The sequence below is a fragment of the Notamacropus eugenii genome, chromosome 2 (assembly GCF_028372415.1).
Source record: "Notamacropus eugenii isolate mMacEug1 chromosome 2, mMacEug1.pri_v2, whole genome shotgun sequence".
NCBI lineage: Eukaryota > Metazoa > Chordata > Mammalia > Diprotodontia > Macropodidae > Notamacropus > Notamacropus eugenii.
The window spans coordinates 416437433-416462262 of record NC_092873.1 but is presented as its reverse complement, the minus strand read 5'-3'; the positions used below and the strand labels follow the sequence as shown (position 1 = coordinate 416462262).

The window sequence follows — 24830 nt, the reverse complement described above, 5'->3', positions numbered from 1 at the left end:
GAATCAGTATAGAATGTAGTGTGTGTAAAGACAAGGAAAAATATTTTTTAAATTGAGCAAGAATTATGCTAATTGTATGAATTTAGGTTTTTAGGCGAGGATGATTGCTTACTGTTTACTCAGCACTAGATGCTAGGGGCGCAGAGACAGAAGGGAAACCTTCCCTTAACTCTAGGAGCTGACCTGAGGGGAAGACAAGATTTCATGTAGAGATGTACGCAAAGCAGCTGACCTTGGAGGGGTAGGTAATAGCAGCTGGGGAACCAGAAGAGGCCTCCCCGTAAAGGTGGCTCTCGAGCTGGCTTGTGAAGAAAGCCAGGGATTCCAAGTGGCAGTGGTGAAGGGTGAAGAGAGGGTGTATTCCAGGCGCGGGGGACACTGGAGATGAAAATTGTATCAGTTCGTGAGGAATCACACACAGAGTTTGTAAAGTTTCTCAAGTGGGGAATAAGATATAAAAAATCTAGAGGAGCTTCTGGTTAAAAGTAGCTGCTGAAAAAAATACTCATTTGAAATAATATAGTTGAAAACTGTTTAGGAATATTTTTTCTTCCTTTTTGAGCCATTCTCTTTACCTGGATCCTGAAGTCATCGTTCTAGATATAATTGAGTTTTTACTTCTCTGATTTTTCTTCCATCTCTAAAGAAAGTGCCAAATATTAAATCAGAGTACTCATTCCCTCACAGTTTTTGAGTGCCATTAATATGCCTGCACTTAGAAAAGTGCTTTCAGCCAAAGAAGAGTAAAGTACCTAGTGCCTCACTTCTTCTGCCAGGAGGCAGCTAGGTGGCATAACGGATGGAGCCTGGACTTGGAATGAGGATAACCTGAATTCAGATTCTTTCTTTGACATTTGGTAGCTGTGTGACCCTGGGAAAATCACTTAATCTCTTTCTGACTGGCTTTCCTCATCTGTAAAATGGGGGTTATAATAGCATCTACTTCCTCAGTTTGTTGTGATGCTAACTCAAATTACCTATGCACTCATATGTGTATATAATACTGAGATTGAACATATCATGATATGCTTTCTTCAGTGGTCTCAGTTGATAATAGAGGTTACTTGTAGAGTGGCATACAAATCAGAAAGCAGCTACTTGATTAATAAGTGTTAGGCACGATTATTACCTACATTGTATATATTTTAAATTTGCTTATGTGTTTCCCCCTTGTTTCCCCCTTCGAAGGTACTTGAGAGCAGGTTTCTTCCTTTTGTTCCCGTACCTCGAAGATTGTAAGTTTGATATATGCTTGTTAGTTGATTTTTGTTGTTGTTGTTGTTGAGGCAATATGGGGTTAAGTGACCTGCCTAGAGTCACACAGCTAATAGGTGTCTGAGGCTGAATTTGAACTCAGGTCCTCCTGACTCCAGGGCAGGTACTCTGATTACTTTTTGTCCTTAAGGAACTTAAAATGTAGTTGGAAGATCAGGCCAGTGTAACAAAACAATTAGTCTGCAATACCAGAATATACAATTAAGTATGTAAACTGTTTTAAGAAAGAATATGAGAAGCATTAATGAGGATTGTTAAATACACTTGTTTTATTTTTTTCCTTCCCCCAGTAACTGGTAGTAAATTTATTCCCTTCTTAACCTATTTCATCACTGAGCTAGAATAGCAAGCTAATTTGGCAGGAAATATATTAATATTGGCATAATTAGTCAGACTTGCCTTTCCAATGATAGTTTTTACTTGAAATTCATTTATTTTCAAGTACATTTACTTTATTTTCAAGGAAATTTTATTTTTCTAAAGAACTCAGAGAAATCTTCCCGCAATGTAAATAAAGAAAACAACAAAAACCCCTCTTACCTCAGCCGCTGTAAAGGCCGAGGTCAGTAACTAGGGATCGTATTCTATTTAGCCTTTGAAGATGAGATGAAAGTAATAAAGATACTTGAGTATTTTGTCGTCATTCTCAACAATAAAAAATTACTTTTTTAGATATGTGTATGAGTGTGAAGTTTTTACAGTATGCATTCCTATGAACCTAAGAAGATTGAGAGAATTTTTTTTCTTTGGGAATAGTGTGTATATACTTTTCAAATAATATTTAATTTAAGGACCTGTGTGCATATTTGTTCTAATATTCTCTGAATGATTAAGTACAATTATGCCATGACTGATTTCTCATTTGGTGAAACATCTAACATGGAGTAGTTTTTAAAACAAATTTCATGTAATAGAACTCAGCTATGCAAAATATTTTATTTTACTAATTTTTTTATAATGAATATTTGCAAGATTTGTTTTTTACTGTTTGTCAGTTAAGAGTTGAACAATTGTAATCCCAACTCCTATAGTACTAGTAAAAATGTATGTTGATAGTTTAAGATTAAAAAAAAAAACTTAAGTCATTTTTAAAAAAACCATATTTTTGCTAATATATATTTTATACATGTGAGATACTCAGACATTTTTACATATGAACAAGACTAGGAAAACTGACTTGTATACTTTTTGGAGTAGCTTTAAAACTTACATTTGTATTGGGTTCCTAGAGAATGTTTGCTATTGTATTTGATATGTATGTATTGATAGTTGCTCTGTGCAATTTACTACTGAAGGATCAAGGAAACAAGGAGACTCTTTAGTACATGTATGATATAGTGGAAAAATTATACATTAGCTGTACTACTTGTGTCACCATAGCCTCCTAGTCATTCACCTCTTTATTCACTACTATATTACCTCTTTTTTTCCCCCTAAATGATTTTAAAGAATGAATAAAATTGTTCCAGGCCATTTCCATATAGAAATAGACAGCATGCTTTACTAATACCCATCCGTACTTTTGTTTGAGCTGCCCTTCCCCTCTGAACCTCAGGTGCAGATCCTATTCTTATTTTGAGATGTAGCTCAACTCTTAAATCCTCCACCAAACCTTCCATCAATAAGCATTTAATTCAGCACATAATGAGGATACAAAAATGAAACTAAAACAACCCTTTCCTCAAGGAATCTCTCCATGAACAATATGCACTCATTTTTTATATATAGGTGTTTATATGGTAATATATGCAAAATAGTTTCTAGATCTTTTGGGAGAAGTTACTAGCAGCTGGTGGTGAGTGAGAATAGATAGTTGAGGTTGTAAATTGGGGTGACTGGATAAATGAAGTGTTTCAATTCAACTGATTTTGAATCTTCTAGTATGATTATCTTGTGAAAAGAAGGAAAAGGTATTTTCTTTTATCTCCCAGGTTACTCATTTTTCTCTTTGTTTAGTTTGAACATTTCTAGTTAGGAATTTTGGCAGATAATTTGCTGGTTTGTTAAATTACAGTATTTTTTTTTTTTTGTGTGTACTTGTGTAATTTGTAGGAGATGGTGATGCCTTGATTTTGTTACATTTTTCTGTGTAGTCAAATTTGATTTAACAATTGGGAGAATGTGGGATGTGCCAGTTAGTTAAAAAAAAAATCGGTTTAATTAAGTTCTGCTGTACAGTGAAGTACAGTACCGAACATGAATCATCATGGTAATTGTAATCACGCTTAGAGAAGCTGCTAATAAATAGGGAAATCTGAAGTTGAGGAAGTTACCCAATCATTCACTTTGGGGAGCATAGAGGGACTCGGGAACACCAAGAGATAGGATAATTAAGCCAAGTATGTATGGATTGGGCAGAAGATCTAAGACAGAGTTATCAAATCTTAGGACTTCTAAAATATTTACCTGTTCAGTCCCCATATCTTCTGAAGCATTTTCAAATTCTCAGTATAATTTTATTTGCTGTGTGTGTTATAGTGGCAATTCTAGATTTAGATTTCTGTCACTATGTCACTCAACTTGATTACTTCTAACAAGTATTTTGTATTTTACTGCTTCCCCTTCTCTAGAATGGTGAGTGTAGGAAAGATCCCTGGGCTGAGAACATGGTTGTGCCGCTGTGTCCAGCTACGTCACTACCACATTGGTAGGACCTTAGGAAAGTCATCATGTGTTTCTTCTTCTCTGAAAGCATATAGAAGTTCAGTCTTATCTTCCCATTTCCTTAGCATTTTATTACCTGCATTTCTCATTTTTGTCACTAACAATTACTTCTTTAGTAACTTCAGTAATAGCTGTATAAAGAAAATATTCAAATACCATTTGGGGGGGGGGGTCAGAAACTTTGTTATCAGGAATTTTAAAAAAAGTAAAATTAAAATAGCAAGCATTTTACATACATTATTTTAATTGAGCCTGAAAACCCTGTGGAGTAGGGTTTTAATTTAATAATTATTTTTATTAATTTAATAATATGGATACTTGGAATCAGCTAGGTAAGAGAACTTATTCATGGTTAGTTAGCTAGCATTTATTAAGCACCTCCTGTTTGCCAGATACTGGGGGAAAGGCGAAAACAAACATATATTCACAATCCCTGCTTTTAGGGAGTTCATGGTCTAATGGGGGAGATAGAGATATCATGCAAACAACTATTTACAAACAAAATATAGACAAGATAAATTAAGGGTAATCTCAGATGAAAGGCACTGAGATTAATTTGCACTGGAAAAGGCATCTTACAGAAGCTGGGAGTTTAACTAAGACTAGAAAGAAATGAGGGAAGCCAGGGGGTAAAAAACGAGGAAGAGAGTTTCTAGATATGGAGACTATCAGTGAAACACTCTTGATAGAAGGATGGAGTGATGTGTATGAGGAACAGCAAAGGCCATTGTCTCCAGATCCCGTAGTATATAATGGGTAATTAAGTATAAGAAAACTGAAAATTGAAATGGGCCATATTATGAAGGGCTTTGAATGCCAAATAGAGAACTTTCTACTTGATTGTAGAGGCAATAAGGAGCCAGTGTAGTTTATTGACTGGAGGTGGCGAGAGTCCATATGTTTATACCTCTGTTTTTGGAAGATTACTCTGACAACTTCAGGGGAGGATAGATTGGAGTGGTCACACAATTACAAGTAAGGCTCAGAGGCAGGATTTAAACATGGTCTTCCTAAAACTCTTTAAGTCCAACACTTGATGAATTTTTTTTTTTTACTTCCAAGATGCTTCAAAAGGGGAAAATGATATGAAAGTATTAAATTATAACTAAAATAAATTCTAAAATAAGGCCTTTAATACTGAGACTGAGAGGCCAGCCTTAGAGTTTGGATAGCCCAGGCAACAGTTATTAATTGGCATCAGTAAAGGGAGTTACTCTTCAGGGCTAAACACAAAAACACATTGAATCTACCCTGGATTATTCAAATAGGAAGAAACCTTAGACACACCATAGTCTTCCTCATTTGAAAGAAAAGGAATCTGAAAAGCAGAGTGGTGATAACTTAGCCACAGAGCCCAATAAGTTAATGGCAAAGGCAGGACTGGAACCCAAGTCTTCTAACACCTTCTTCTGCTTCTTTATCTTCCTCCCTTTTCTTTACTAACTCTTTGTGGACCAAGCAGCGCTGTTGGTTCAATAACATTGCTCCTTCAGCTTAGTGCATGTTTTTCTTTTCTCTTGTGTTAATGATTCATAACTGCGTAAAACTCCCCACTATGTACTACTTGACAGTTGTAAGAACACTAATATGTATGAATTATATATGTATATGTTCATATACTATAATGTACCTGGCACATAGCACTTGAAATGTGTTATCTGTATATGTATGTAAAGTGTGTATATACTAGTACATGTGTACATATGTATGTATTTGCATATATTTTCCTGATGTTCATTTGGCAAAAACGTTAGCCTTTTCCAGGAAGGAGGAAAGAGAAAAATAACAAGACACATCTGTCCTCAGGTGCTGTAAGCTTATAAACAGCAGAGGCTTATAATCTCCCTTAAAAAAGAGAGCATATTCTTCTATCTCCCTTAAGTCTGTTAGTAGCTACCAGGAGGATGGCACTATTCTCTTCTCTTAGCCAGCTTTGTTGTGAAGGAGCCAGGTTTTCAGAAGATCCCTTGCACAAAACCTTAATTCAAGAAAAATTTATTGAACCTCTTTTGTATCTTGCATATGTCTTAAACAAATAGATTACAGGTTCTTTAAGAATAGGAATGATGATGGTATTTTTCACTCCTTCCACAGTATAGTATGTAGGGAATGATGGATGTTGACTAAATGCTTATTATCTCTCTCTGTAGGTATCTTTCTATATGTGTACATGTATGTATTCAGAGAGAGAGAGAGAGAGAGAGTAGCTGCTTTACTAAACCAGACTTCAAAGACAGTTGTGATAACTGCATTAAAATATGAAAAAACAGAGCCTTTAAAAAGTAGCAACTCATTTCTCATGACCTTCTGAAGTGTTCTGTTTTCTATATGAAATTTTGAGGGGAAATTTTAATTCTTTTATTTACATTTTTATTGGACTTTTTCATAGTGTTGACATTAAGATTAATGGTCTGGTTATCACAATAAAGTGTTATCTTTTGGAACACCAGATGACAAATTAAAGTAAGAATTGATTTTCATTTTTTAACTAAAGCTTTATCTAGAAGTTAGGAAACCAGCAAAAATACATTTAAATTTAATCTAGTAGTTTAAAGATCAGATTCCCATTTTGCTTTGCATATTGAGATTGATTTGAGATTTTGTGAGTAAAGATGAGGCACTCAGAGACTTCTGAGGAGAATTAAAAATATAACTTGTACATAATTAAGACATGTGTCTTATTAAAATTACTTTGAAGTTTGCATAGTTTGTTTTTAAAATAGGTACTTAATCTTTATTAAAATTATGTCCTCAGCTAAACTTCTAAAATGTAACATTCAATAATTTGATCTCCAGAAATATTATTAAATGCTGTGATTTGTAAAGCACCAAATGTGGTCTTGAGTAAATGTTTACATAATCTTTATACGTATAATTGGCCTGTTGGTTTAGGATAATAGCTTTAGGACTGGAAATGACCTTAGAAGTCTTTTAGTCTTACCTTTTCATTTTAAAGGGAGATGAGGAACTGAGACCCAAAGGGTAAATGGCTTGTCTGTGTTTACACAAATAAATGCCCAAACCAGGGTTTAACTGAAGATTTTATGTGGAGTTCTGATTCCATATTTCCTGGTCTTTTCACTGTACCATGCTGCCTTTCATTGACATTTTGTTTTCATATAAGTTAGTCTGAGAATCTTAGAGTATAAAAATGTCTTTTGGTGATGCCCCTGAGATTTATAAAACCATGTATGCTTTTCAAAGTGTAAAAAGTTTTAAAAAGTTTACAGACATTAGCCCTTTTTATGTATATAAAACCTTGAGAGGTAGGTGCTCGGGGTCATTTTACAAATAAGGAAATTAAGGCCCAAGGGCTTCCTCTTTCTCTCTTCCCTTTCACATTCCTACATGGAGGAAAAGCTATCTGTGATATTCATTGATTCTACTTTCTTTCCTCTTACTAACTTCTTAACCTCTTGAAATATGACTTCTGATAGTCATTCTGTTGGAAGTGGTCTCTCTAAAGTAACTATTGATCTCGTCTTTTTAACAGAAATAATAAATTTTTTCAGTTAACAGTCATTTTTTCTTTCTTTTGTGTTCCTCCCCTCCCCCCCAGGAAAAAAGAAAAACAAAATTCATGTAACAAATATGCACAGTCAGGCAAAACACATTCCTACTTGATCATTTCAGAATATAAGTCTCAGTCTGCATCCTGAATATGGCAGGATAGGTAGCATTTATCATTGCTTCTCTGGGGTCATGGGTGATCATTGTTCAGTGTTCTTTCAAAGTTATTTTTCGTTACAGTGTTGTTATTCAGTTTCTTCTGGTTCTGCTCATTTCCCTCTGTATCCATTCATACAGGCCTTCCCAGGTTTCTCTGATAAAAAGTTTGACCCTTTTATATGTTTCTTATGTCACAATAATAATATGCCATTACATTGATGTATCATAATTTGTTCAGTCATTCTTTAATTGATAGATACCCCCTTAATTTCTAGAGTTATTGAAGCATAAAAAGAACTGTTAAAAGGTGTTTTTTGGTTTTTTTCCCTCCCTCATCTTTTACAACTGTGGCTTGACATTCTATAAAATATCAAGGATTTGCATACTTCCTAGATAGGTTATTTCATCTGATTGTGCCTTAGTTTCCTTGTCTGTGAAATGACAGTATTGGACTTGATGCATTCTAAGATTCTTTCCATTGGATCTACGACCCTGTGATCCTAGGTCATCTCCCTTCTGGGCCTTGGTTTTCTTATCTATTAAGTGAGGAATTTGGATTTGATGATCTCTAAGCTTTTTCCATCTATAAATCTCTGATCCTGTGATTCTGTGACTGCCCATTGTAACACCAATGTGATATCCATAGCAGCCACTAAGAATAAGCATGGGTATTTCCAGGATAAATTTATAAAATATAAATAACTTTTCCTCAAAGGCAAAACCAAAATATTTATTTGGGACAACATTAGAATACCAGGAGGTAAGATATAACAGGGTACTTATCACTAAACCAATCTTAAATCTTTCTATCAGGCTGTCCCACAAAAACAAGTTCCCCTTAGACAAATATCTCCCTCCACTCACTCACAGCTTGTTTCTCTTTCTCTGCTTTGTCTACTCTCACTCTCTGCTGTGTTCTCTATCTCTCCCCAACTTGGATAAGCTCCTCCCATTTTGAGCTCCATGTGACCCAGACTCCATGTGATCACAGGCTCCATGAAATATTATACCCATACAAACTGGCTCATAAGCTGTCCTTACATTTGACATTGTTTCCCTTCTCCATGTCTTTGCATTAGATGTTCTGTGAGCCTTGAATATACTTTTATCGCAAGAGACAGAATGCTTGTTGAATTCCTAGCTTTTTGCATAGTTCATTTTGGGTACTACTTCCCATGTGAGTTATCCCTCCCATGCCCTGAACCCACTTCTCTGTCTTTCTTATATACCACCATTCACCCAGTCTCCCCTTTCTTCAACCTCTTATCTTAGAAGAGTAGTAAGAACCTTTTGAGTTCATACACTGTCTTTTTCATATGTCTTCTCTGTATTGCAGTTGTTTCCATTATTCTAATACAGGCTATCATTTCTAGCTACTTGGATTAATGGTTTTCTGGCTTCCAGGTCCCTGTTGAATACAGTATCTTTACATCTTGACCTCCTGGTGCACTTTGTTTTGTACTTCTTTAATGTATTTATCATGTATTATAGTTATTGTGTATTTGTTAGCCATCCAACGGACTGTAATCTCCATGAGGATAGGTGTGGAACACTATAAAAAGAGCTAGGTTCGGAGTCAGAAGACCGAGGTTTGAATTCTGCCAGCCAGTTACCAGCTGTATGAATTTACAATGGAAAGAACGCTTGATCTGAAATTCTGTAATGATCTCCTGTGATAACCCATGTTAAAATCCTGTTTCTGACGCTGTCCTACCTCTGTGACCTTGGGCAGTCATATTTAAAACCTTCTTGGACCTGAGTTTCCTCATCTATTGAATGAGGGAGTTGTATTTAGTGATCTCCAAGGTTCCTTAAAGCTCTAGGTCTCAGACTTTCCAGTGGAATGTATTTTATTTAAACTTTATTTTATTTAAATCCACTGCCTAGTGATGTACCATCATGCTACAAGCACCTGGTGAGAAATGTGTTGAATAAATGAACCCACCTTTTAAAAAAATTTTAGAACCTCTAAATAATTTTTTGGTAAGCAGGATACCCAATTTTTTTTAGGAATTATGAGTTCATTCTCTTCTAGTTGTAACCTCATAAGAAAGACATTTTTATTTTTCTATTTCCAAAAATGATACTTTATGGTCACATATATAATTTTTTCTCAGTGCAGTTATTTGGTTACTTCTTATGAGGGGAGTTTCATCTTGGCTAATATTATTTAAGAATAATTTAATTTAGAAACATTCAGATTTCACTGCCATTTCAAAGTAAGAACAGAATAATTATAGTTGTGCTTTTATACATAGACAGGTAATCAGAGGTCATCTGGTCCAAGCAGTATTTAGCAGTAGTGATCAAAGTGGAAGGAATAGAATAAACCTAGTAAGATGTAATTGTTTTATTGTCTAGCTTTTCCCTTTAGTGAAGATGGGTCATATGCGAAGAACAGAGCTGTTTATTGAGGCTTAAATTATTATATTTTTGCTTGTGTGTGAAAACATTTGAACTCTAGGTATAGGAGAGGAAAGATTTGTTCTATAACTTTTTAAGTATGGATCAGGATTTGGAATTGTAATTGACCCTAATGGAGATCTTCACAGTGGAGTACATAATATTTCTTATTTGGTATTCACTTTAAAATATCATAACAGACAGAGCACTGGACCTCAGCTCAGAGTCCCAAGTTCAGTTTCATCACTGACACATAATAGTTTTATGACTTTGCAAGTTACTTATCCTGAGTCTATATCCTCATCTACAAAATGGGAATGATAATATTTTATATTTAACAGTGCTGCTAATTGGACCTAAATAAAATTGCACAGCAGTTTACATATGCTAGCTTTAAGGTGTTATGTAAATTTCAGTAGTTATTATTACTGACAGATAAACTTTATATATAGCCCATCTACTTCATGCCATAATCTGGACAGTGATCATTCTTTTTCTAGTTGACCTCCCCCTTCCCTGGTGTTTAGTTAAGCCAGAATCTTGGAATGGTTATGAATATTTTCTGGGATATTGTGCAGCATGGTAGAGTTTGACACAATTAGTATAATGTCATCTTCAAGCAGGAGCATCTGGAATACCTTAGCGTAGGGAATCCTTCCTTGACTTGGGCTCTGAACTATATCCCCTCTGTGAGGGTGGTGTCTGTTTTATTTTGTTTCCCTGTTTTTGTCTTAATATTAACGATCAGAGGGCTGTTGAACAAGCTCTCTACCCAATACTTCTTTCTCCCTCCTCCATGCCTTTTCATGGTTCAAGGAATCTGGTGTGATTTTGAAGTATATATGGCTGACACTTTGTTGGAGCAGAGCCCTTAAAGTGGCATTTTGCTAGAATTGGAAACAGTAGATAGATGCCCATTGTTGGGGGAATAGGCTAGACAAATTGCAGTCCATGAATGCAGTGGAATATTACTGTACTGTAAGAAGTGGTGAATGGGATGAATATAAAGAAGCATGGAAAGATTTATAGAATCTGATGCAGAGTTAAGTAAGCAGAGCTAAGAAACCAATATCAACAATTTCAATGTTATAAATGAAAGAGCAACTACAGAACATTCAGAAGTAAAGTTTGCAACGTTACGAAGAAAGGCTACAAAGAAAAGATAGGAGAATACACTTCCACCTCATTCTTTTGTAGATGTGAAATGTCCACAGGTATGGTACGTAGTATATTATTTCAGATGTTTTGATGTATTGAGTTTTGCTGATATTTTTGTCTCTTCCTCTCATTCCCTTCTTTAAAAATTACTCATTTTTATATGAGATGGTTGTCTGGTGGGGGGGATGTTGCAACCAAAAGATATCAGTAGTGTTTATCAAAAAAAGTGGCATTTTGCTCTACCAAATCAGTTTTTTATGTGGTCAAACAGTAAGCACAATGGGATCTTGTTTTCCTCTATATCTTTCAGTTATTTGTGTAAAGATTTATTCTATTACTGTATAGTATTCCTTTAAAAAACTTTTCTATTCCTTTTCGATACCTTTATCAAGGATAATCTTGATAAATCTGTATCTATTGTATTAAAATAGATAAATGATCTCCTCAATTTGGATATTCTTTCTAGTGATGGACATCATAGCCTATCCATATTTGTCCTCATATGGAGCACTTAAGTTCTCTCATAAGTTTGCCGTGAGGGAGCTACCCAGTGTGCTGGAGACCTTCCTTGACATTGAGAAAGTACCAGTGAGTATTTGCAATATTTCCCTGTTATCTGTTGTCCTCAGCATAGAAGCAGCCCATATTCTTTAAGCCTCAAAGATAGCCTGATGACCTCTTCCACTTCTGTTTGAAATTTTTCACTGGTTATAAGATGCCACCTGCTCATGCCCACCATGTTGCATTGCCTTCTCTGTAGTAATCATTTTCAATCCTTTGATGATTGTTGTGTTGCATATTCAGCAGCTGTACAACAGTGGTAAAACATTAGTGCCAAAATGATGGGTCGTTGTTTCAGAGAGAAATTTGGGATCATTAAAGGAGCTTTGTAATTTCCTTATGGCAATCCAAACCTGTTGTCTTCCTCCTGTTTAATTTGCAATTGATATTCCTTAGTATATATCATCTCTGCCTTCATAAATGATCAAAAGATGTAGAGAATACACTGTCTTTATTGTTTTTTAAAAATATTTTATTCAGTAGAATCCATTGCAAAACAGTGTCTTCTACATCATATGTGAAAATCATTCAAGATTTCTCAAAAGAAAAATGAATGACTTTCTGATTACAAATATTAGGTGAGTCCAAAACATGAAGATAAGTAAGTCGAACATGTTCACCACTATAGTGGAGGATATACAATTCTCAGTCCACATGGATTGTTTAAGAATATATAATGTGATCCTCCCAGAAGACAATGTGCTGACTGCAGCAAGCTCTGAAATGTTGTAGAGTCTCCTGAGAGAGATCCTTAGCCATTTGAAAGTGTTTGATCTAATTATCCACACAGGAAAAAACAGGGGGATAAAAATGTCTATCGCCCAGATTATTACATGCATTTGTATGGAAAGAAACATCATATGATTGGCTGGGATTCATTCATGTCCTTAGACCTAATATAAAAATAGCAAATGATTCAGTAGTTGGGGAACACGGACTTGCAGCTATTTGTTGGGACTTTTCAGAGAGGCATTACAATAGAATCAGAGTCTTAGTGTTGTCAGGGATCTTCAGTCATCTAGTTCAAACTTTACCTAAGTAGAAATCCCTTTTAAGGCACTCCTTTCAGATAATTGTGCTGCTTCTCTGTGACGACCTCCAGTGATACAGATTCACTTTCTCACCCCCAGCAGCTCATTCCTCTTGTGACAACTTTTAATTGTTGGGAAATTCACCTTATTCCAGGTTAGTTTCTGTCTTTCAGCAGCTTCTACCCTCTGCTACTAATACTGCCTTCTAGGACCAAGCAAAACAAGCCTAATCTGTTTCCCATGAATATTTGATGTCTGCCTCTGGTCTTCTCTATAGATGAAAGTTTGTTTCTTTCCTTCTTTCTTTTTTGTTCTCATGAACCCCTTTGACCAAGTGGTGAAGCCTGTGTACCCATTCTCAGAATAATCTTTTTAAATACCTAAAATAAAATAAGATAGGATTGCAAAGGAAACTGATTCTATTGAAATATAGTTGTCAAAATATAAGTTTAAAAAAAAACCATTCATTCACTTCTTGAAATCTATCCATAGATCACTCCCCCTTTGTGAGGAGGTTATAGAGTATAAAATATTTGTTGATTGATTTTATCTGGTCCTTCAGCTAATTTTCAAAGGACATGATATCAAGTAGAATAAAATTACCAAAGTCGGGGAGTGAACCACCTTATGATAATTGGAGATGGTAAAGGTGAATGAATGAATGAACAAATTTGGGTCAGTTGAATTGCCCAGAGTCCCCTGATTGATTTCTAAGGACTCTGAGTTCCCTCCTACTTTATTTCCCCTCACCTGTTTTTGGACATTAATATAAATTTATAAAAATGAAACACTAGAAGATAGCTCCTAGGTCTTCTCCAAGATCTTCTTTAATTAAGATTTTTATTATTTTCAGTTTACAAAAATCTACCTTCTCTTCTTTTTACCTTCTCCGTTCACTCCCCATTCCCAGTTGAGAAGGAAAAAAAACAAAACCCCTGTTACAAATATATATGATCAGACATACAGGATCACTTAGGTCCTGTCCAGAAAATGTTCCAGTTTGTACTTTGAGTCCATCATGTACTTCACAGTCAAGAGATAGGTGATATGTTTCATCATGAGTCCTATGAAATCATAGTTGGTCATTGCATTCATCAGAGTTTCTAAGTCTCTCAGAGTTGTTTGCCTTTACAACATTGGTATGACATAAAATTTTCTCTGAGTTCTGCTTACTTTATCTGCATTAGTAGTGCATGTAAGTCTTTCTAGGCATCTATGAAACATCCTCCATCATTATTTCTTACAGCACAATAGTACTCCATCACATTTATATAGCATACCTTGTTCAGTTGATAGGTACCTCTTCAGTTTTCAGTTTTTTGCCACCACAAAAAGAGCTACTATAAATATTCTTGTATATCCTTAAAATTTGTTGCATTTAAGACCCCTTAAATCTGCTTTCCCTCTCATTCTTTTCTCTCCTTTCTCCTCTTTCCCTCCTGCTCCTCTGTTGAGTGAAATCTTTCTATATCTGTGTTTATTTTTTCCTTTGACCATTTCAGAGGTTTAAGGGTCACCTGCTTGCTCCCCCCACCTCTGGTAAGATTATCAAAAAATAGCAGAACCACTCCTAGGCCTTCTGTTTAATTAGATTTTTTTATGACCCCAGATGATTATAGGGTTCAGAGGAGACACATGTATTATCTCTCCAGATTAGAATGTGAAGAATTTATTCTTCTTTGTTCAGTTGTGTCTGACTCTTCATGACCCCATGGATTCTGCTGTCCATGAGATTTTCTTGGCAAGGATATTGGAGTGGTTTGCCTGCCGTTTCCTTTTCCAGTAGATTAAGACAAACAAAGGTCAAGTGACTTGCCCTGGGTCACACAGCTAATGTGATTGCCTGATTGTGAACTGATGTCTTGCTGACTCCAGCACTGTAGCCACCGAGTTACCCAACTGTATCCTTTAGACTGTTAGGATTGTTTACTCATGTTTACCTGTTTTTTATTTCTTCTTGATTTTTGTGTTTGCATTTGAAGTTTCTGTGCAGCTCTAGTCTTTTCATCAGGGATGCTTGGAAATCTTTTTCATTGAAGGTAATTTTTTTTTTCCCTTTTAGGACTCAATTGTGTTTTTGTTTTTTTGGTGGTGGGAGGCAAATTATTTTTGGTTGTAAGCTTATATCTATTTGACTTTTGGAATATTATATTCCAAACACTGTGCTCCTTCTTAATAGCAGCTATTAAATCATATGTTATCCTGACTAGCTTCTTGGTATTTGAATTCAGAAAGCTGTTGCTTTGAGTGTTTTTTCTTGAGTTGGAAGCTTAGATTTTTGGCTCTAATATTCTTAGGAGTTTTCATTTGGAAGTTTCTTTCAGGTGACTGATGAATTCTTTTCTATTTCTAATTGCTCTTTGGTTCTAAGAGATCTGGGCAGATTTTTTTTCTGTCTTGATATGTTTAGGCCTTTTTAATTTTAATTCTGGCTCAACTAGGTTGATGATTGTTAAATTATTTGTTCTTGATCTGTTTTCAAGGTCAGTTATTTTTGCTGTAAGATACTTTAGACTTCTATTTCTTTAGTCTTTTGACCTTAAAAAAAATCATGTTTCAAAGCTTCTAAATGATCCATTCTAATTTTCAGGTAATTTATTTAGTGAGCAAAAATTTGAACCTCTTGTGTCATGCTGTTAATTCTCTCATTTCATTTATACAAAACATTTTTAAACTCTTAAAAAAATATATTTTTGCTTCAGCTCTTCCAGGAATTCTAGTTGAACTTGTGCTCAAGGTCTGTTTTCTTGGAGGCTTTGCTTATAAGTGATATCCTTTTCTTTTGGGTTAGTGTTTTGAGTTTCCCTGTCACCATGGTAGTATTCCTTTTTCCAACCTACTTCCTGACTTCTGGCTGTGTTAGGTCCCATCTCTGTGTACACTTCTAGAAGGTATGTTTGGGCTGACCTTGTGTTCTGCTGGGGGAATATCGAATATTGTATTATTAAAGGATCCCTAGGACAGCTCAGGCTAGGGACCTGTAAGCTTTCAGCGCTCCGCAAATGATCCTGGGCAAAGTCTGATTGCTGTCCTGTTGGTTTGAGCCAGACCCCTGCAACCTGCCAGAGAATTTCCAGCACCTGCAAAAATGCAAATCCTTCAGCAAAACTGACTATGTGAAATTTCTTTAAGGCAGGCCAGCACAACATAGGTCAGCTTTGCCCACCAAAGGATTTCTGGTGACCCATGAAAAATGTAGAGAATGCAAAATAGGCCTGCACAACATCCAATTCCTGGGCCACTTTGGTGAGATGCAAGCAGACTACAGGCCATATGTTATGAGCTCTACAATTCCTAACCTGAGTTAGGTTGGAGCAATACATTTGTGGGCTTACTCTGGTTGGACTTCCAGTAGACATTTCTGGGACATAACCACTATTAGCCAGCTGGAGAGCTCTGCTGATTCAGTGGGACAAAACTGTAAGTCCTCATTTTTGTCTGGGATTCCTGCCCTTTTCACCTCTGCTAATGACTTCAAATTGGTCTGGAAGCTGAAACTGAGACCCTATTCCCCTCCTGGGGTTAGAACCATATGCTTCCTGCTTCTGAACCTGATTCTTGCTTTACACTGTACTTGGGACTTCTCCTCACTTTGCAATGTCACCCCTCAGTGCAGGTCTTTTCTTCAGTCATCCCTGTGTCTGTGATCTGAAATTGTGATGAGCAATGATGTTGCCATTTGGCACTTATTCCTACATTCTGTACAAATTTAGGCCCCATTGTGCGGGGTTTGCATCTCTTCTTGCCCTGGTACATATCTTCTCCCTGCCCAGGAATGCTCTAGTAGCCCCTATACCCAGTGTACTCAGATCTCTCTTGTTTGTCTCCCTGTGCTGATCTGAGTTGGGATTTCCTGATCAGAACATGGTCTGATGCATTTTCTAGATCTTATTGGAGGAGTTGTGGGGTAGAGTTCAGCTATGCTTCTTGTTACTTTGCCCGCAGCCACTTTTTCCAATCAATCAACAAGTGTGTATTAAGCACTTACTCTGTATTTGCCACTGTGCTAGACCCTATAGATAAAAGGACGTTAAGTGAAATGGTTCTTGCTTTCAAGAAACTTGCGTTCTGGGGAGAGTTTTTTAGTCAGTTCTCTTAAACACCTCGGGATCATTCCTATCTTCTCATCAGGGTCGGGTAGAGGGTGGCTAGATGGCACAATAGATAGAGTTCTGGACCTGCAATAAAGGACACCTCAGTTCAAATCCATTCTCAGGTACTTAGTGGCTGTGTTTATCGAGGACAAGTCATCTGAAAAAATGGGGATAATTGCACCTACCTCATGGATTTGTTGTGGGGACCAAACGAGAATATTTATAAAGTGCTTAGCACAGTGCCTGGCACATAGTAGGTGCTTTCCTTTCTCTTGTCTTCCTTCATGTTGTGTATCTTTACCCCCTTCAACCCTCTTGAAATCTACTTATGCAAATACTTAACTATTGTTCAAGGTCTGACTTTCCCCTCTCATTCCAGCCTGTACAGATCAGTCTTTTATGCTCTTGTAAGGCAACTTTTCCCAGACTATTTATGCTGGTGCTTACTTTACTGGATACTATATTACATTGTTATTTAACTCTTGATGCCTTGGGGCTATCTTTTTGAACTATAACTATTCTATTGCACCGTAACATAATGGTGCCTTCAGGCTACTGAGGGCTGTTTGCTTCTAAATTAGCAGCCCGAGACTTCTATGCTTTTATTTTAATTGGTTAGGGAATGAAATTATTTTTAATCTTAAGAATTTTTTTTTCTGTCTTTCTTTCATTGCCATACTGGCATTCCTGATATTTATTTTTTAAGTTTCATATCCAGTACACAAAAGAGGCTAAACTTGAATTGAATGGAATAATTTGCATTTAAGTCATGATAGATAGTTCATAACAGAAGACTGTGAGAGTAGTTTGTGAAAATCACTGTTTTTCTTTTTCTAGATTTGGTGCTTTTCATTGTTGACACAGTTGATGTGCAATTAAAGCTTCCGGTCAGCTCTACTTATTTCTACTTTGCCCAATATGACTTTTTGTGACCACATTTTTGTGACCACTACTGTAGTTATTGATAGCCTTTTGTTCTTAGCTGCACTAGACTTTGCTTTTAAAGTTGGGGATGTTTTTAGTCTGAATCTTCATCTTAAGTCTTTATACAATGGGAAACCTTGTAAAAGTGTGCTTTGCTTTTTGACAATAAACTTACTCCTTATGTTGAGCAGAACATGATTATCTGCTTTACAAAATGATTTTCAGTAAGCTTCATTAAAATCAAAAGATTTCCCCCATTGCACCTCAAATGATTGCTCACTGGTTTTCCAGAACACACAGGACATAGCCGAATTAGGTTTCTAGAAACAGCCTTAAAGGTTTCTGAAATATTCTGAAGATCTTCCATCATGTATTCAAGAGAAAGAAGGATATAGGCAAAACCTATCCATGCTATTCCTTTTGTAGTGACCATTTTCACTGTCCAATTTATTTCAGAAAAACAGATAAGTTCACGTATTGAAATAAGGTTGTATTACAAATTAGGAGCTAAATTTTTATTACTGATATATACTTTATATACTGATACTGATAGAATGCTTTCTTACTCAGCATAGCTCACAGATATTTCGTATAGTCCAGCAGGTGATTTGCCCTCTTTCTTTGGATTCTATAACTCATTGTTAATCTGGTTCTTCCCTAATGCCTATATTCTTCCTACATCTTTTTCTCCCTTTAGCCCCTGTTTTTTCATTCTTAATTCCCTTTCCTCTTTGCGTGATGGTAGCTGGATGGGACATTAACAGTATAAGACTTCAAGATGCAATTAATTATGGTTGATCTATTGGGAAACAATCTGAAGTGATGTAGTTCTTTATTTTTTTTTAAAGGAAGCAAAATGGTAAATCCTAGGAACTCTAGTTCTAGGCCAAAGATTACCTGCCTTGGGTAGGTTTGTTGGTCCGGTAACACAGTTTCAACAAACAAAGCCATCAGTAGTTTTTTTAACAAGGAAGCCAGTAAAGTAAAAAGTAAACATAAGGGTGGTTTTCCAGACTTGATAAATTATCCTTTAATGGCCCAGTAGCCTCCCATTGAACCAACAGTTAAAATGAAATTTAGGAAGAAGTTTCACTACAGAGATAATAATTTACTTATTAATGGCATTAAGTCTGTTGTTACACTTTACCCTAAGGAAAGATATATTTACATTTTGGGGAGTATTGTATCTGAGAGGAATAAAAGAATGATGTTAGGGTTAGTTACTGGTATGGTAAAGTGCTTTTTCATCTGGGAAAGCTTTCAGGTAACGGCACTTTTGGTTAATGATCTGAAGACTAGAAGTGATATAGCCTTTTCCTCTATTTTAAAAGAAGAGTACTGTGAGAAGTTTGCTGATCTCACTACCAAAAAAGGTCAAAAGTTAGTTGTTCATGTATCCTGTAGGTAACTTTATCTAATAATATGCTTATGTCTGCTGTCAATAAAATTCTTTTACTTTCTGCTTTTCAGTTTCTAGAACGAGTTGATTAGAAAATGCATATTTATATATAGAGCAAAATTATTCATTTGATGTAGTGCTTAAATTTTGAGTAATCACTCAAGCCACTTGATATTCAACAGAGTACCACACCATATTTATTTTAATGAGGATACTAGGAAAGGTTTGGATTTGGAATTGTATTACTTGGGTTTAAGTCTCAGCCCTGCAACTTAAGTGCCTCCATGTCTGACTAATCAGCTGCTTAGAGCCAAAGTTCTTTCATTTATAAAATGAGGAAATTGGTACATAAGACCTTGAAAGTCTTTTCTAGTGCTAGATTTATGATCCTGTGATGTATGGGTGCAGGGCATGTTATTGGAAGACAGCTTTAAGGCAGGTTTTTGCTTCATAAAATCATATTTTTTCATATTCAACAAATAATCATAGAAGGATCTTATATTCTCTATATTCTTAAGTCATTTGTGTGCTTATCAAGAAGTACATTACAGAATATTGCTTGCTCAAGCCTGGCTGTTTGTTTCCCTACTAATTCTTCAGTGAGGATATGTGTGTGTGTGCATGCGTGTGTGCATGTATGTGTGCACACGTGGGCAGATGCATGTCCTACATGTAGATCTGTCTCTTAAAGATTTTGTAAAGATGAAAAGCTGTCATATAGGTCATTATCTTGTAGTCTTTATTCCCTGTATTAATAAGGTGAGGTATTGGTGTTTTTTTTTTTCCCACACCTTCCTCAGATAACTTGGGAAATTGATCCCTTAACACCTTTATAATTGTTGCCTCCAGCGAGGATCTGTTTTCTGTATACTTGGTCCAGTCAGATTGCTTTTCCTGACCTTGTTCTCTTTAATGCCTCCTCTAAATACATCTTAAATTTTGAGTTTAGAGTTAGAGTCCCAATGGGTTAATCATCCTGTTCTTGATAATGAAAAGTTTGTCATAAAAAATCTTGGCATTACTTTTCCATTCTTCTTTTGTTGTATTTATATTTTTATCCCTTAAGTGCTCTTGGAATGACTTTGCTTAGTTGTGCTTCTTGCCAAGTTTTCTTAAAAATTTATATCCTCTATTACTTCCTTTTGCTTTATGAGGGGATAATATTAGTAATCCTCATCATTATACTTTATATGATTTTGCAGACATTTATATTCTAAATTGGCATTGTCTTTGGCTATTACCCAGCACCTCTTACCAAGTAGGCCCATGGTTTTTGACTAGGACCCTTTATAGGCCCTTTGACAATTGATTTGCCTCAGTTCAACTTCCATATAAAGTTATTATAGCAAGTGTTGGTGTAATTTCTAATGCCCATTACCCAGTTTTCATTATTAGTTGTTATCCTTTATCATTATCAATTGCTTGAGTTTAGGATCAAAACAAAAAACATTTCTGTAGTACTATGAAAGAATGGAAAACAAAGCAGATGTCTATCTGTTGAGGAATGGCTAAGCAAATTATAGCATATCAATGTAATAGAATATTATTTTCAATTGAGTTATTTTAATTACATGCCATATCTTTTTCTCATTATTTTTTCTTCTAACTTCTTACTAGTTCTGATCTTTTCTTGAAAAAGTTCATGGGGCTGACATAGATAGGTGATTAATTGATGATTCTGCATCATTAATAACTCCTTTCTTCTCTGTCAAAATTCAGTCAGTTTTACTTTGTTGTTTGGTGTTTGCCATGATTACACTTATCAATTCTTTTCCCAGAAATATATATATTTGTCTAGTCAGTGGTCAGCTGGGGAAAAAATGGTGCCACCTACGAATGTTTCCCCACTCATCAAAGTGTGTGTTCGTTCTTCCTTGCCAAAGAAGACCATGCCATCAGAGAAATGATGACATGACTTGCATTTGACTTTGTCTTAAGTGAGGGAGGGCAATGCAGGTCTGCCAGGCCTAGAGGCCTGTGGGCTACCCGAGTCTTCCCTTACCTCTATCGGAGGTCTTCGGTTGGCCAAACCAGATGCTCGTATGAGAGAAAGGACGTTCCAGAGTCGAACAAGGGTTGAGCTTTATTTCAGGGTCTAGTTACAAGTGCAGGGGAATTCTTCCTTAGGAGGGAGCGAAGAATCTCCCAAGGAGGCAAAGATCTTACAATAAGAGATTGGAAGTAGAAGTATAAGTGGGGAGAGAGGGGGAGGGGAGAGAGGAGAGAGGAAAAGCAGAGCCTTGTTGTCCTCACATGTGGCCCCTCCGCCCAAGAGCGCTTTCAGGCTTTCCTGATCCTACTTAAGTTCTCCAGCCGCATAGTTTGCATCTGAATACCGTGCTGTTAGATAACAATAGTGTGCCCAGATCCGGGACAATCTCGAGGGCGGGGAGAGCTCTCTCCCATCACGTCTCTCACGGGAAGAGGCGGAAATACACGAGATCTCGAGGGCGGGGAGAGCTCTCTCCCATCACGTCTCTCACGGGAAGAGGCGGAAATACACGAGATAGCTCGGTTCACCTTGATTCCCAGTCGTTTCCTGGGGGGTCTCGTGAGAACTCTAAGATTTAGAAGTTCCCACCTTTACCCGCCCGAGACTGCCCACATGGAATTGAGCTTCCATCCCCAGCACAGGTCACCAGCCTCACTTCTCCTCCAGAGCCATCTGAATCCAGTGAGCACATATTCATCAAGATGACTGGAGATGACCCAGGATGAGGCAATTGGGTTAAGTGACTTGCCCAAGGTCACACAGCTAGTGAGTGTCAAGTGTCTGAGGTGAGATTTGAACTCAGGTCCTCCTGACTCCTGCACTGGGGCTTTATCCACTGTACCACCTAGCTGCTCTGCTCATCAGAGTGGGACAGTATTCAGTCCTGTTTTTGGATATGGTCTTTCCAAAGCCCTATGCTTATCTAAAACCATAGGCAGAAAAAGAGAAGCTGGCAGCAGAACAAAAAAAGGAGGAAGAATTGAAGCAGAAATTGGAAGAAGCCCGAGGTGACACCATATTGAAATAAAAGATTTGCTGTGTTTTCCTCTGTAAGAGTTGTGATCTAATAAAGCTTTCTATTACATATATTTATGATGTAGAGATATGAGGCTTCTGTATAATATACAAGTCTGCCGGCTTCTCCTATTCCTTTTTTCTGAAACATGCTTTCTGATATTTCTCACTTTGCTTACCAGTTCTCACCTTTGGATTATAGTCACCAAGTCTAACTTGATTTGATTTGGAGGGTCTTATTGAGTTTTTAGTAGAAATTTTCTACCTCATCATCATCTGAATCAGAATTTGGTGCACAAACTGTAATTATTTTTATGATCACATTTTTGTAAATACATATCATGAATTCAGCAATACAAGATGATACAATACAATACAAATTTTCCATGCCTTTGGATGAATGAGAAAAGTAACTCCACCAATTCCTTTCTTTGCTTAAGATATACTTGTGAACCAACTTGCCGTTTTACCTACACCTTCCTTCTTCTTGTTACATTTATAATAATAGCTAGCATTTACATATAATTTTAAAGTTTGCAACTTTTTTTACCTTTTTTTTCTCTTAGAAGAACCCTGAGAGGTAGGAACTTATTCCTCTTTTACACATGAGGGAACTGAGACAGAAAGAAGTGAAGTGACTTTCCTGGGGCAGTAAATGTCACTTAGCTGCATTTGTAGTGGGAATGGCAAGACTAATAAAGTATGATTTAGCCCCTCCAGTGGTATATCCTTTCTTTATTCGACACAGATTTCACATTTAGAGCACTAATAATCAAAGTTTATAAAAAGCATTCCAAAAAAGATGTGATTCTTAATACTCTTTGCTCCCTTTTCTTTCACTCTGTCATTACTGAATTAAAAAGGGAACACATGATAACAAGGATCATTTGTATTTTTCTTTGTTTTATATGTTGCCCATGGCCAAGAAATTCATCACGAAGTAACTAACTAAGATGAGCCTCTTTATATAGAAGGGGAGCAGGGAAAGGAACAAACATTTATTAAGTGCCCACTCTGTGCCAGACACAATGACAGGCACATTATAGATCTTATCCCACTGACTCACAACAAGCTGGGAGATAGATACTATTATTATCCTCATTTCATAGTTGAGGGAGATGAGGGCAGATAGAGGTTAAGTAACTTGCTCAGAGTCATAGCTAATAAGTATCTGAGTCTGGATTTGAATTGTTGTCATCCTGATTTCAGGCACAATATTCTATATATACTAGGTGCCTAGACTTTGCTAGATTGATCCTCAAAAAGCTGTCTCTCTGTTGCCAGGACTGCTTTTAAGCCTTTGACAGCAAGGTTGAACTTGTCAGAGCTTGTGCTTTGTTGGCCTACTATTTCAGAACCCCAGGTAGGGCATTGAGATGGTACTTTGTGGAGGTAGATGTATAAGTTGTCCAAATCAGTTTCTTTCCAAATTATCAGCTAATTTTTCCAAGTATATTAAATAGGGAACTAATTTTTTTACCTTTTAACTTTTATAAGTTTGTTGTAAAACTTACCTTTATGTATTTAGTTGGATGTTTGACATATTTATTGTTTTTTATTCTAGCTATTTGTTTCCCCATCCTCTGAGAATTTTTGTATTATAACTAAGAAGTAGGCTGATTCTCAAACTTTTGATGTTTCTTTTTAAAAATGCTTTCTTGTTCTTTATAACTATTGAATAAGAACAAAAATTACCTTTTTTGACATAATCTTTTATCCTATATGCCAAATTCATTTGTTATCTCAATTTTTGATTAAAGTTATTGATTGGAATTCTTACATATGTCATTGTCAAATGATATTTTTATCTCTTCATTTCCATTGTTTCCAAGGCTACTTTATTACATTTGCTAGAATTCTCAATATTATGTCAAACAACGATGGTTAAAATGGGCATCCTCATTCAATACATCTTTGTAACAAGAATGCTTCTTATTTTTCTCTAATTCATAGAATGTTGTCTCTTGAGTTTCCAATTTAATACTTTTTATTGTGTTAAGCAAACAATCAGTTATATATTCTCTTTTCCTTTTATGGAACTTTAAAAAATAGAATCATAAGATGTAAAATTGGAAGGGACCTTAAGAGTACAACCCCTTCATTTTATAGATGAAAAAATTGAGGCGCAGATGGATTAAGTAATTGTTCAAAATTAAAAAGTAGGATTTGAACCCAGGTCGTCTGACTACAAATGCAGTGTCCTTCACTGTTGTTATTTTGCTTTTTAACATTGACAGTTTTTCTGAGATTGGATCAGTCTTACGTGTCTGGTAGATGATCATTGTTTTTCCCTTTCCCCAATACCTAGCAAAGTGCCTGGCACACAGTAGGCACTTAATAAATACTTGTTGATCTTTTGTTTTGGTTTTTCCCATGGTTTCTCCCCTTCATTTTAATTCTTCTATGCAACATGACTAACGTGAAAATGTGTTTAATAAGAATGTATGTGTAGAAGCCATATAAGATTGCATGCCGTTTTGGGAAGGGAGGGGGAAAAATTAAAACTTGTGGAAGTGATTGTTGAACAGTGAAAACAAATAGATTAATAAAAAAAAGAATGTTAAAAAATAAAATTATCTGATAAAAAAGTACTTGTTGAATTCAATTTAATCTTTTGTGATTGTGATGAATTTTTAATATATCTC

General features: G+C 36.1%; 1 protein-coding gene across 5 annotated transcripts in view; it reads left to right on the top strand.

Annotated features, from left to right (window-relative positions):
- The window catches only part of MARK1 (microtubule affinity regulating kinase 1), a 138889-nt gene that overhangs the window by 1889 nt on the left and 112170 nt on the right, over positions 1-24830 (top strand). For 2 of the 5 annotated variants that reach the window (XM_072647797.1, XM_072647794.1), the window contains exon 1: positions 11541-11757. The exons of 1 other annotated variant lie outside the window; for it this stretch is intronic. In XM_072647797.1, the coding sequence (XP_072503898.1) occupies positions 11605-11757 (153 nt within the window). In that variant the 5' untranslated portion in view covers positions 11541-11604. Of the gene's footprint in view, positions 1-11538; positions 11758-24830 lie in introns of those variants that run through there. 2 more of the 5 variants (XM_072647796.1, XM_072647795.1) reach the window with 2 other exon arrangements.